A 14733-nucleotide genomic window follows, 5' to 3' on the forward strand; every position below is an offset into this window, starting at 1 on the left:
ATTTATGTCACATCAGAATACTTTTTTTTTTTTTTAAAAAAAAATGTTAAATCATTAGGAGTGTGGGGCTCAAGCTCTTTTCCTTAATAAGAAAAGCTCAACACGTGAAATATTTAATTAAAATGAAGGTTCATGATGGAGATAAGATTCGAACTTAGGACCTTTGACTCTGAAATCACCAGTTATCCCAAAAGTTTAAGCTAGTAGAATTGAGTAAATTTAATCATTTAATCAATACTTTAACGAGAAAAAAAAAATTCCCGGAAACACATTAATTAAAAAACAAAACCTAGAATTTTTGGTTGCCCTCTCTCCACATAGATGTATATATCACTAGCTATCAAACTTAGTTATTAAGTAAGCAGGAATTTGTAATTTCAGGGTGAGCTTAAGATTGATTTATTATACTTTCTTTTTTTCTTTTTTTTTTTTCATACAAATGAAATTAGAACTCCTTAAATTCACAAATTCCACGCGTACGATGAGCTGAATCTTAAATTAATCTCCTTCGTAGAAGGACGATAAATAAATACCACTAGACTACAAAACCTTAAGACAAATTCAAACTCAAGTAAAGCTTTTGAAAAATTCTTTAATTGAATCACACTTGAACAAAATACTGTTAAGCTTGATTAGATCATGTTATCTAATCGAGTTTGGGCAACATATTTTAGCCCAAGTGCATGGACAATTCATTTATTGCTCACACGACCTAAATAATATTGATATAGAGATATTGAATTAAAGAGTAGTTAATGCAGTCAAAAGGAATATCAACTTAAAAAGGAAGGTCATTTAGTTGATAGTTTTACCAAAAGGAAAATGTTGAAAAAGCCATAAACGACAAAATTACATAATGCAAAGGAAAACAACATTTATTAGATGGAAAATTCCACTACAAATATAATACAAAGGAAGCACCCCACCAATTGGGGAGCCTCCCATTTCCTCCTATATAAGGTCTAAATTGTACCGCATCAACTAAATAAAATTTGAGGGTCGAAAATAAATTCAAACTTTTTATTCAATTTGCACAAAATTTCATCCCTCTTCTCTTATGCCCAACCCTGCCCCCAAATCATTGTCGCCGCCAACACCAGTGGCATATGGGAATTGGATGGATGTGGCGGTCGGTGCGGTGTTTAGGTGTTTGTATTTTGGGTATGTGATTCGGGTGGTTGGAGGATGAGTGGGTGGCAGTGATTAGGTTTGTGGGTATGGCCAACTAGGTGTTGGTGCACGAGGGCTCAACAATGAGATGCACCAAAGGCGATGCCAAAATTAGCAACGTCGTTGTCGAGGCCATCCGGCACGTGGGCTCTATGATCAGGGACATTAATTAATATTAGGATGTTGAGGAACAAGCAGCTTGAGAGGCTCTCCCATCGTGCTAGGCACTGTATGATCTAATCATGTAGACCAAAAAGCTCGAAAGGCTCCCGTTGTGCATTTCATGATCCCGCTAGCCGACACCGCCCTAACGTTAGTGGCCGGCGCTGGTGGCTGCAACAATTTGGGGAGGGGATGAGCATAGTGGAGGATAAGAGGGATGAGATTATGTGCCGATGGAATAAAAAGTTATGATTTATTTTCGACCCTCAGATTTTATTTAGTTAATTAGGCACAATTTGGAACTTGTACCGGAGAAAACGAAAGGCTCCTCAATTGAAGGAGAGTCGCTCCCTAATACAATAGGTCACACAAAGCCACTTACTTGAATGGGGTCAATGGATGAACAAGAGGTTCATGGCCTAGGTCAGTGACCTCCATTGCACTGGCCAAGGGTACTGACCTAAGGTCGGTCTAAAGTAGTTGAGCTTATGACATAAATTAATAATGTTTACTAAGCTTGCGTTAACTGACAAGTGGATATGCTCTCTACATCGTTGGTTCGATTTTCAAATACCATGATGTATTGACCTAGTATTTGGTGAAGAACAGTTCAAGTGCTCGGGATTTATCCATATATATCTTACCAAGTATAATCTTATAGTTAGTAGTTTTTTTTCTACGCATAATGCTATAGTTAGTTATGCGTATAAAGCTTCTCCAACTCATTTTTTATAATATTTTTCAAAGCCAATAAGATACGCGGTGTCAAAGTAACTTTATAACAATACTATTACTAATAATAAAACACAATTATCTGCACAAATAAGTAATTTTTCAATTCAAAACGTAGAAACATGAAATCCAGATTCGCGAATAAAAAGTCGTCTAGCTTCTCGTTACGCGTGGCTTTTGTTCTTAAAAGTGAACAGATTATTATTTTTTTTTTGTTCTTTTTTAAACAGCAAATTTTCTGACTTTTGTATTTATAAATTTATAAATAACTACATAATTTACTAATGTCCGGTCCAAACCGACCTCTCGATTAGTTCTTATAAAATGAAATAATATATTTAATGGTTGGTTAAAATTGTCACATCAATATTATGAAATAATAATTAAAAAATAAAAATATGATATATATATATATATATATATATATATATATATATATATATATATATATATATAAAGCGTTTATGATTGAAAAATGATGAGAATTAACCAAAGTGGCGTTCTAGAAGTAAAAGGGGATGGATTGTGGTGTTTACACCTCATGTGGAGAGGGAAAACGCGTCCATGGACGTACCACTTAGCATGCAAACCGGGCCGAAATGGAAGCTCGCTCCTCTAAATAAATCCCCCCCCAAAGCCTCCCCTCTCTGGGTTCTGTAGGCGATTGTAATCTCTCTCTCTCTCTCTCTCTCTCCCTGTGTTTGTGTGAAAAAGCCTCTCTTTCTATCTGCCTTTGTCTCAACACAAGTTTCACTTTCTCTTCCTAGATCCACTGTGGCTGTCCAAATCCAAACAAAAGAGAAGCCTAGAGAGGACAAGAGCTTATTTCTTTCTTTCTTTCTTTCTCTCTCTCTCTCTCTCTCACTCTCTCTCCAGCATTTCTCTCTCACCTTGGGAGAGGAGAGAAGTCTTCCAAACCTACAAAAGAGAGGAAAGAAAGAGAGAAAGAAAAAAAGTTTGTAGCTAGCCAAGCGAAGCCAAGCCAGGCCAAAGGATGATCGGGAAAAGCGGGGAAGGAGCTGCACACAGCGAGGCTGCTGCTGAGGGGGCGAGAAGCGGCGCCGAGCCGAGCCGGGGGCTGAAGAAGGGGCCGTGGACGGCTGCGGAGGACTCCATCCTGGTAGAGTACGTGAAGACGTATGGGGAAGGGAACTGGAACGCGGTGCAGAAGAATTGCGGGTTGATGAGGTGTGGGAAGAGCTGTAGGTTGAGATGGGCTAATCATTTGAGGCCTAATCTCAAGAAAGGCACGTTTTCTCCCGAGGAGGAGAGGATCATCATAGAGCTTCACGCTAAGCTCGGCAACAAATGGGCTCGTATGGCCTCTCAGGTATATATATGCCCTACTCATGAATTTTCAACTATTTTTCATAATATATATATATACAGAAGAATATGCATTCTCATATTCATGCATGTTCTTCTAATTTGTTATATGTTGGTCATGTATTTTTATTATCGTGGTTTTGATTTTCAGACCCTCTTTCTTCTTCTATATATCTTCGATTTTTTTTTATTATGACCCTTCTGTGTATGTTTTCAAATCATGCCGATGCTCCTCTTTTAGACATTATTTTTTCGAATTTCCCTATGAATATTCTCGGTTTCAGAACTTGATCTAAATCTTTTGTGTTGATTGTGACAATCCTTACCCCCACCCATCAAGAGAAAAATATGTATGTTCCATCTGTTCTCTCTCTCTCTCTCTCTCTCTCTCTCTCTCTCTCTCTCTCTCTCTCTCTCTATACATGCATATTTTCGCCTCTTCCTGCTCTACTTTGACCATCTTCTGATTTCTTTTTTCTTTCTTTTTTTATGTAAGGGGGGCTCTTTTGATTTGGCCCTGAAAGAAAGATCTCACTTCTCTTCCTAGCTTTTCGATTCCATTTGAATTTCCCAATCCAATTATTATTATTTTTTCCCTTTTTTATTTAATGGTCCATTTGTTGGTTCTGATTTTTCCAATAGATAAGTACATTTGCATCTATGATGCTGACCTCAAACTGTTGTTTCTGATTCTTTTCCCTATCTTCCTCACTCTCTCTCTCTAAATTTTCAATTGGACCCACCTCTTTATGTTTTTTTGTGAAACCACCCCACCATTTATGTGTCTTTGTTTTTTCCATGACCTCACTGGTTAATTTCTATCTCTGATTCCTCTGCTTTTATCCCTTCAGTTACCTGGTCGAACTGACAATGAAATAAAGAACTACTGGAATACTAGAATGAAAAGACGCCAGAGAGCCGGCTTGCCTCTTTACCCTCACGAAGTCCAGCAAGAAGCTGCAGCTTTTCATCTCCTTCTCCAACAACAGCAGCAGCAACAACAACAGCACCACCACCACCACCAAAAGCCGCCTAATTCTTCCACTCCAGCTTCATTCTCAGCTCTGCTCTCCTCGTCTCAGCCTCGTAAACTGAACCACAATCCCTCGCTTTCCCTCTTCGAGCCAATGAGTTTCTCTTCGGCTGCAAACCCTTTTCAGAATTCTGGATTTTACTCCAACCCCAGCAACCAATTCAAGTTTTTCAGTGAAAACAACAACAACAGCAATGCTGCCGGATATACTCTGCCTCTATCGCCTGTTTCTCCTTTTGGGTCATCGCCGTCGACTCTGTTTAATCAGAACCTTGCAGCCCAATCCCTCTCAGCTCCTCTGCTTGAATTCAACTCTGATAGTTTTGGTAGCAGTTACAATGTCAGTAATGCCATGGTTGTGGGGCCTCCATGCGAGCCATTTGGTGTAGTCCATGGACTGGAAACAGAGCTTCCTTCAAACCAAACGCCACCATACTCAACAACTCATGCTTCCTCCACTACCAGCGGTGATGAGAATCTGATAGGGGCTTCAAGCAGTGCTAATGACTATGAAATCGAGCCGCCATTGACACACAGCAACAGTGGATTGCTGGATGCTCTCCTGGTGGAGTCTCAAACTCTGTCCGACAAGTCCAAGGGAAAAGAACTGTCGGCCGATAAAGGGAAAAGCGTAGTGGTGGATGCATCTACGGAGGAGGAAGACGCAATGCCTGTGGATTCGGTTTTGAAGACTAGTGGTGAGACTAGCGCTGAGAACCACTGGGATGATTTGAGCTCTTCTCAGTCATCAATTGGTGAGTTATTCCTTATTGTTTCATCTTGGATTTTGATGATAACTAGTTAATATCATATTATCCGGTTTAAATCTAAGGTTAAGATGGTGTCTTTTATTCTGCTGAGAAAAAAAAAATGGTGGATTTAATCATTTAAATTAATATTTTAATACTTTCATTGAGGTTCAATACTTGAAATATTAATTGAAATGAAAAATAAATTGCAGAGTTTGAACTCGTTATATTTGCAATAATTTCATGTTAAATTACTATTTATCTAAAAATAAATTAAGTGGATAAGATGAACTTTATCATTAAAATTAATATTCAAACATATATCAAGATCTTAATTAGAAACGTACAATGTCACATTTTCAACTACCAATAGATCGTTTCTATTTATTTCATATATGTAACTTAGTGGTTCTTTATTATGTATAGTAAACTAACTTTTTTGACAATTTTTTTTTTTTTTAATTGTGATGCACCCTTCAGTATTGTAACCACAACTTTGAAACAAAATGAAAAATGCACATATGGAAGTCCATTATAAGTACTAGTTTTTTGTTTAACTTTTGTTGTAGCTATCTTCTATGGTATTACGTTGTACCTTTTGGTTCACACAGGGATGAAACCAACTGAGGATCCACTAGAAGAAATGAATTCCATGGATGATGATTTGTTGAGCCTACTCGACAACTTCCCATCAGCTATGCCAGCCCCCGATTGGTACCGCGGAGGTCATGAGATATCTAATGGGCAATCGCTGAGTGCGGCAAGCAACAATGCGAGACTTAATGCTCAACAGAATGCCTCACCTGACCCGGTTGCAACCGCTTCTACCCCGGAGCTTGAATGGGGCCTAAGCTCTTGTTACTGGAAAAACATGCCCGGAATATGCTAAAGAGCTTCCTGCATACATATAATGTGTTGCTGTTTAATAGTCTAGGGTTAGTGTGCTAGTGTTATATGGTTTGAAGAGTAGAAATAGTTTCCATATATATATATATATATGGGTTTAGGTTAGACAGTAAAGTCTCCACATGTGGTTGAAAAACTAGAGTGCCAATGGTGTTGTATGTGAGTTTAGCTTTAAATTAGGCGTTATATGAACCTTTTCTCCGGTTGTAGTTCAATATTTATTTGGGAGTGGCTTGTGCGTGTAGCTAAAAACAAGATCAAGAAAACCTTGTGTTATGGTTGTGTAGTATATATCATCAATGTAGAAATTAGTTTTTACATTTGCCCCAATCAGTTAGGGTTACATCATATGTTCTCTACTTTTGTTTTTTGGTTTGTGAAATGAGTTACTTTTCATCGAATCTAAAAGGTTTAAAAGAAGGGATTGAAAGGATGCAATGAACTATCTGTATATATATTGCATGTGATATGAATAGCTTATGTGAGAGCATAGATAGGCCCCATGTAATGACTCATCCCCAACCAACAACACAATAACATTGTTCTCTTTTAACTCTCCCGAACCATACTTTTCAGGAAGTCACCTATCCTAATACTACTATCGCAGAAACATGCTTAACTGTAGAGTTCTGATAGTATTGCTCTCATAAAAGCATGCTTAACTGTGGAATTCTAATAGGTTCATAACCATCACGGCTTTAAAATGTGTTGTTTCAAGAATGATGCAAATATAAATATAAGCACATACCAATTCTCATACCCAGGTGATGTGAGACGTCACAATCACCTCCTCTTGGAACACAGCGTCTTCGCTGGCGACCCGGCCCTCATGAGATCACCCAATTCTTGGCGTCCCAGTAAGTGCCTGTTGGCAACTCTCACGGGCTTGTGCAGGCTCCTCCCATCTCAGACTGGTTAGTGGCTCTGATACCATTTGTAGCAACTTATCCCCAACGACACAATATTGTCCTTTAATTTTGCTCCCTCGAACTAGACATCTCAGAAGGTCACCCATCCTTGTATTACTCTTACAGAAGCACGCTTAGCTGCGGAGTTTTGATAGGTTCATAGTCATCATGACTTTTAAACGCGTTGTTTTAAGAATGGTGTCAATATATATATATATAAAAGCACATAACTCATTTCCATACTCAGGCGATGTGGGACGTCACACCCAACCTGTTCGGACAATTGCTCGAACGCCTATTTAGGCCGCCTAGGAATTAATCTGACCGAGCCCACTTGCCCTCTCACATGAGCTACCAATATTGCATGCGATACATTCATCTAATGTGAGAGTACATATGAGCCCCCACCGGAGCTCGGGTTGCCTGGTAATTTGTCCGAGCAATTAAGGCCAACTTACCCTCTCACATGAGCTACATAATTAATATTACATGCAGTACGAGTAGCTCATCTCATCCGAACCCTGTAGGATGGGTCATATGCGGCCAAAGGTGCTTTGCTAAATTTAGCAAAAGGCTAAAACTTCTGACTTGCACTTCAAGATTACTCCACGGATGTCCCTTTTCTTGCAGGCACCATGCCAAATAGAGGGACCAGGCATGATAAACCCTAGTTGCCAAATATCCATCACTTTTATCCAGGAATCCCGTTAAAAATAGCAGTTCTGCAAAAACTTGCTAAATTTAGAGGTACTGCCTTGATCGATCATCTCTCTCAGCTTGGATTGGCTTTATTTCTTGGTAATGAAACGTCTCTATTTTTAGAGAGAAGAAAGGGCTCACGCATACCATCTTTTCCCCATTCATCTCCCACTTTCCTCTAAATGCTTCCAATATATATACAAATTACTCATGAATGTGAGAGCAAAATATTGCAGCTGCTTAGATTATGGGTCACCCAGGAAACATGTTTCTCGTTGTTCGATCCATCCCCTCTTGTAATTCCTTTGTAAAAGAAAAGATAATCAATTATAAAAATAAAGACAATAACCAAAACAAAAGATATTAGAGACAAACCATTTTACGCGATTCGGTCTATGACCTATATTTTGCATCCAAGGCTCAAAATTTTGCTAAACAAATTAACGTTTGCTTAATTCAAATTTCACTTGAAGATGTCATTTTTTTTTTGTGGAAAAAAACTACACTTGTCCCCTCGAACTGACACACCATTTGCAATCAAATATTTAAACTTTAAAAAGTAACAATCGACCCGTTTAAATTACCACGCATTTTAACTTTGTCATCTTCGTCATATTTTCTGTTAACTTGATGGAAAATACATCACATGACTCAAAATGTCCATTATACCCTTACATCATATAAAAATTTAATAATAATAATAATAAAACACGGCATGGCCCGGGTCCCCACGATAAATAAGGGGCAAAATTATTGCATTCTGGATGTTGGGTGGTATTAAAACTATTGAACCATATTATATCCAAGTAGAGATATTCTCTTCTTTTTCTTCTTCTTCTTCTTTTTGTTTTTTTAAGCTAGTGAAATGCAAATAATGCATACAATACAACACAATGAAAATTTTAAGTTTTTATTTATGTAGAGAAGTCGAAAGGCAAAAAATAACCATAAATTATCCCAAAAATATGATGGTGAAGAACTTGGGCTGCTTGATTTTGATGGGATCTTAAAAGTGGGCGGGTGCCCAAAAGTATGTGTTCATATATATATATATATATATATATATATATATATATATATATATACGAATTTGCTTGTATATGTCTTCATGGTTTTTCAAGGGAGCATAGAGATTGCATGAACACAAGTGTGATTTGATACATGTCCATGCATTTCATGCACTGCCCTCACACCACCCCATTTCAAGCCATTGATTTCTACCCCCCACAGACTTTGTGTACCTCTCCAATGTTCTCAATTTGTGGTTTTTGGGGTCTTGTTTTTCTGAATTCAAAGAGCATTGCTTTTTTTTTTTTTCCATTTGGTACAAAATCTGGTTCCTTCTTAAACCTATAAACCTGCACATTCTCCATGTGAATAATCAATCCTTTTGTAGTGTTTTTTTTTTCCTCTAAAATATCCAGTTGAGAAAATCGTACCTGTTTTTGCTATCTATGCAGGAACTTTATGAACAAAAAATAAAAATAAAAGTAAAAATAAAAAATAAAATTCTATTTCTGCCCCTTCTATTTCCAGGGGTTTTATGAAATAGAGAAGGGATGAGCCCACCAACAAAAGCGCAAAAGATGAGAATGCAGAGACGGAGGGAAACAAGCTTTTGGACTGCTCATGCAAAGCTAATTAAGCATGCGGCCTTAGTGTCTTCTTTGCAAAGTTATTTTGTCGTGCTTTCAAATTGTTCCATAGAAGCAATGCATATTTACTGAATTAGAGCATAAAAAAGGGCTGCATCATTCCAATAAGAATATATAGCGTTTACATATATAAACCATTTAACATGGCTCAGAAATCCAACGATTGTTATTGCAATCATAGCATTTGGGTCTTCAAACCAGAAGGGCATGAAGTTGGTAATTTTCAAATTACGGATTAACTTCAATTATAACTTTTCCAACATTGGAGCTTGTGAAGAGAGAGCCTAAGCTCTCCAAGTATCTCTCGATTCCATGGTAGATTTTGAACTTGGAACTAATCTTGCCTTCTATTATGTAGCTCTGCATTTCCTTAGTAAAATCCCCAAAACGATCCAAATATGATCCCACCAAAAACCCTTCCATCCTTACCTCCTTACCTACTATATTCAGAAGATTTCTTACCCCTTCTCTCTCTGTCCAGATCTGCATCAAACAAACAAGCAGGCAACTTTAATATACATGGCCATCCCAGTACTAAACAATGCAAGTACGCAGGTGTATATGTAAACATTTAAAGGAATATGATGACATCCATGGTGTTGTAGCCATATGATTCACCTTCTTATATTGAGATATCATGCCACAGACCGGGATCCGTGCATGCTTGTTAACATGGTTGAGGACAGCCTCAAGCATATTACCACCAACATTGTCAAGATAAACATCGATGCCATCAGGGAAGTACCTATAACATTAAGACACATAATTATGGGTCCTTCACAAGATGATATACCTTTTATAATTATATCACTAGTTTATTTATAATAAGATATGCTTAATGCAAGTTAAACTTTATAAAGAAACATCTCTCAACTTCTTTATACATTATCAATTACATAAGGAAGAAAATGTGAATAGTAATTACTTGCTTAAAGCAGCATCCAAATCAGTTTCTTTGTTGTAGTTGAATGCATCATCATATCCAAATTCTTCCTTTATGAGCTTTACCTAAGAATCACAAGTAGCATAAAGTCAACATAAGAAATTGGTAAGAACATCTGATGCATAAAGTAATTAAAAGAAAAAGTAAAGATATGATATATGCTGTATGATTTATCCCTTGATGTCTAATACTACCAGAAATTCATCAATCCGGGATTTAAATATGCCACCAGTTCCAACCTCTAAACCACATGGCATTTGATCACCACTAGTTTCCAAATTGTATGTCACTTTCTTTTTTTACCCCCATGTTTCCACTGTTATTTTTCTTTCTTAGTAGCTCTTCATTAGTAATAATCCATGAATTTTGTTTCTTATGCTTTGCTGGGTCACAAATCAGATGATGAGAACCTAATGGTATGGCTAAACTTAGCAAGCAATAACAAGTTCATGCATATGTTGGAAGTTGGAGCATAATGCATGAGTTCTTCATAATATAGGCCGAAAATATGAAATAGTGAACATCAGGAATATTTGCAAATAAAATAAAACATAATAGTTCCAATATAGGGAACTCAAACAAAAGTTTCTTCAAAAAGAAAAAACAATAAAAATGATTGAAATTTGTTGCACTGTTAACGGATTTTTTGTCGTTTTGATCATTTGTCGTGTCCGACACTATTAGATTATCCTAGCAGCTTTTCTGGATTTCCTAGATTCATACGTTGTCGAGATCGTTGATTCCAAACTATACTCAATTTTTTTTTTTTCTATTTCAAGTTCAGTGAATTCTATTTATTTTTTTTTACCATATTTCACCATGACAACCAAGAAAATATATGGGACACATTCTACAAGCCAAATAGAAACACCTTCTTTATATTCTATGGTTTTAATAATCTTTCTTCCACATATATACAGATCAAAGCAGTGTTTGTAAGCTCCACTCAAATTTGGCTACTTGGAGACAGAACCTAGTTACACTAATGTAAAAAAGTAAAGTAGTTGAATGGAACAAGTAATTTCATAATCTGGCATAAATAAGAGTGTCCCTCTTGTTCCCTAATTTGGTTATGGTAGTCAAATATCAAAGAATAATTCGAATAAGTACTGTGTGATATGAGAAGTTCAGTACTTGCTTTCAACTGAAGTGGTTGCTATGGGTGGTACTAAAACACCAAGTTTATTATGGTTTCTAACCTTCTTATTAGACAAACTTAAAACCTGATTAACTAGATGCTGCAGCAATATCCTTTCAAACTAGAAAGGTAAGGTAAGGTAAATATTGATGTATCTGAGCTTTTTCCAAATTATTCATATAACTTCAGCACAATGATAGAAAGCAAAATTTGGCAAATTCTTGACATGAAATTTACTTCGGCATGTGGGATTTAAGAGTTCTTTTCTTTGGCCCAAAACCCAAAAGGAGTTGAATGTCCAATGTACTTTTGAGGCATAGCTTGGGCCCTGATATTATGCCAAATTGTATTTAAACCCACGGAGAGGACATAGATGTATAGGCCCACATAGTGGAACATTCTCAAAACTCTGATCATGAGGTCCACCAATAGTCAGTGCTAAACGACTTTCCCCAGCTCCCACCTCCTCTCTCCTTTCAGCATCACTACATAACTCTCCTCCAAAAATGGTGTGGTTCACAGCAGACCCACCATGCCCATATAATTGAGTTCTGTGCTTTTAATCGACTTGCAAACAGGGCCAAAGGCAGATATAGAACGATTTTGTTGTTCACGTGTCCTTATCTCGATCATTTGGTTGGCAAAAAAGTTGCAAAGTTTCCCAGGTTTCATGAAAGAATTACGAGGAAAATCCCACCTTTTTTTTTTGGACAAACTTTTCCAACAATTTTGCTTTAAATTTTTGTTTTTTTCAATTTAGTTGATTAAATTAATATTTAGTTTCCAAAATACATGTGAAAATCCATCCCCATTGAAAATACAATTCAACCAACTAATTAATTAACCAGAAAGATATTACATTTACCATAAACTTTCATGGTTTGTATCACATACCTTCTCATCAGATCCGGTGCTTCCGATGACCCGGCAACCTTTGAGCTTAGCCAATTGTCCGGCATACATTCCGACAGCTCCGGCCGCTGCTGAAATAAACACATTTGACCCTGGCTTTGGGTCTCCCAGCACCTCTATCCCCACCCACGCTGCAAAACCTGGTACCCCTGTAACACATATATACAGATTGCCATAAAAAGTATAACTCTTACGGGATAAAAAAAATCATTTTAAACAATTAATACTCAGAAAAAAAATATATATATTGAAAAAGAAAACCCAGAAACTGAATATTACCAAGAGAACTGAGAAAATCTGGCAGCGGAACCCCAGATGTTGGATCAACCTTCCGTATGAGTAACTCGGATGGTACCACATAATGCTCGGCAACCGGAGAGAAAGCGTTAAGGACAATATCACCCTCCTTATAATTGCTGTCCTTTGACCGAATTACCCTTCCAAGAGTAAATCCAGTTATCACCTGCAATTTTTATATATATACAAGCCTCACCTTTGAATAGTATCTTAATAATATATTATTGATAATAATTGGCTTATCTTAATAATAGATTCTTAATTCTTATTTTTTTTTAAAAAAAAAAAGTGAAGGTAATTTAAAGAGTTTTGTGCGTTTGGGATTGCGATTTCGTAGACAATAAGTGCGATTTTAATCCAAATCGCAAAACATAGATCGTTTGGGAACTGCGTTTTTAAAAATTGCGATTTAAAAACATAAATCTGCTTTTTCAAATCGCAGATAAGATGGTGCTTTTTTGAAAACGCAAAATTTTAAAGGTAAATTCGCGATTTTAAAGGCCAAACTGCGATTTTGTCAAACGCTTAACTGCGTTTTTAAAAATCACTTGTTTTAAATCGCAAATTTTAAAATCGTTATTTTAAATCGCACTTATTGAAATCGCAAACCCAAACGGACCCTAGTAGCTAATTTTTACAAACCAGTCTAATAAAATGACATATATTCGTTGGTTAAAAAAAAATATATTTTTCACATGCTAAAGGACATGTCATTTTATTAGACTGATTTGTAAGAATTAGCTAATTTATGTCTTTGGTATTTTGGATTGTTTGTTAATTTTTTTTTTATTATTATTTCAAAAGAGAAAACAAGCTTGAAAAGAAAAAGGTTTTATCAAACAAAGTCACTGGACTAAAATATATAAACTTGAATTTTTACGTTAATTTTAACATGTTAGTAGGTTTCTTAATGTGTTTTGGGTTTGTTTTTTTTTTTTTTTTTTGAAAAAGTATTCTAATATGTTATAAAAGTTTTTTTTTTTTCTAATTGTTTTGAACTTTTTGTTAGCATTTTTTATCACCCTTAACAAGTATTATCAGACTTGATGGTAATTAAGATAACACAAAATGGACAAAGATAATTGTCTTCTAACTAATATAAGGTAAATAACCTAATAATAAAAGAAAATATTTGAGGTATTAAATTTTTTTTATTAGAATTTGTATAAAAACTGTCTTATTAGTTTATAATTTGTGAAACAAAAAAAATTATATAATTGATAAGTTAATCAATAATTAATTAATTTTTTTACTTAATTATTTTATCAATTATATACTATAACATCAATTTGTAAAAAGACTTGTAATAAAAATTAAAAAAAAAATTACGAGAGCATTATATTTGTATATTTGTAGTGGTGTGTGAGGGTGAAGTTTGTTTCGAGTACCTCGTTGAGTTTGAACTGAGGAAAGTAGAGGCCGTCTTCAAGACCAGTCAGTCTGGTACGTTGATAGGGATCAACGGAGATCAGGAGGTTCTGGACGACGAGATGTCGGTCCGGGATCGAATCAACGGCGAGAGATAGAGGGACAGTACGGAGTTTGAGATGATCGGAGGTCGGAACACCTTCTGGTGCATAGGCCGCCAAGTACCATTCTCTGTTCTCTACCACAGCTCTCTCTTCACTGCCAGCACCACCCATTTTTTCTCTTTCTTTTCTGTGTTGGAGTAGAAGACACTAGACAGGACTGGGCACCCTTCACTTTAATAGGTGGTGCTGCTGATATGATGACATTGCAACTAAAGTTGTCCTTTGACAACAAACAGCTTGAACAGGACAAGTTTTCCTTTTGTTGTTAGGTTATTAGCAATTCCAATAGCAAGTGTAAAAAAGGTTCTTGTACAACTTATCTATCTTAGGGCGGTTCATTTTTACTCAACTAGCGAGGTGGGTCTCATCGGATTCCCTCAAATTCTCTGTCTGAATTTGAGAGAATTTGAACAGGTGATTATAAAAAAGCATTATGAGACTTACTTGACCGAATAAATAATTTGACAGCTTAATTTTTATTTGGTCAAGTGAATCTTATAATTGCTCTTTCACAATCACTTGTTCCAATTTTCTCAAATTTGAACAAAACATTTGAGGAAATCCTAATCCA

At 36.3% G+C, this 14733-nt stretch overlaps 2 protein-coding genes across 2 annotated transcripts; one reads left to right on the forward strand and one right to left on the reverse strand.

The window, feature by feature from the left end:
• Positions 1-2894: 2894 nt before the first annotated feature.
• On the forward strand, positions 2895-6328 carry LOC133861498 (transcription factor MYB101). The gene is made up of 3 exons (XM_062297284.1): positions 2895-3394; positions 4242-5178; positions 5784-6328. Exons 1-3 carry the CDS (start codon positions 3059-3061, stop codon positions 6059-6061), a joined length of 1551 nt encoding a protein of 516 aa, XP_062153268.1. The 5' UTR covers positions 2895-3058; the 3' UTR covers positions 6062-6328.
• Positions 6329-9413: 3085 nt separating this feature from the next.
• LOC133859147 (2-alkenal reductase (NADP(+)-dependent)-like) lies at positions 9414-14337 on the reverse strand. The gene is made up of 6 exons (XM_062294466.1): positions 14019-14337; positions 12613-12796; positions 12316-12482; positions 10266-10348; positions 9959-10085; positions 9414-9823 (listed from the first exon to the last, which is right to left on the reverse strand). The coding sequence occupies exons 1-6, from the start codon at positions 14271-14273 to the stop codon at positions 9569-9571; spliced, it is 1071 nt and encodes a 356-aa protein (XP_062150450.1). The 5' UTR covers positions 14274-14337; the 3' UTR covers positions 9414-9568.
• Positions 14338-14733: the final 396 nt, after the last annotated feature.

The sequence above is a fragment of the Alnus glutinosa genome, chromosome 2, assembly GCF_958979055.1.
Source record: "Alnus glutinosa chromosome 2, dhAlnGlut1.1, whole genome shotgun sequence".
Taxonomy (NCBI): Eukaryota; Viridiplantae; Streptophyta; class Magnoliopsida; order Fagales; family Betulaceae; genus Alnus; species Alnus glutinosa.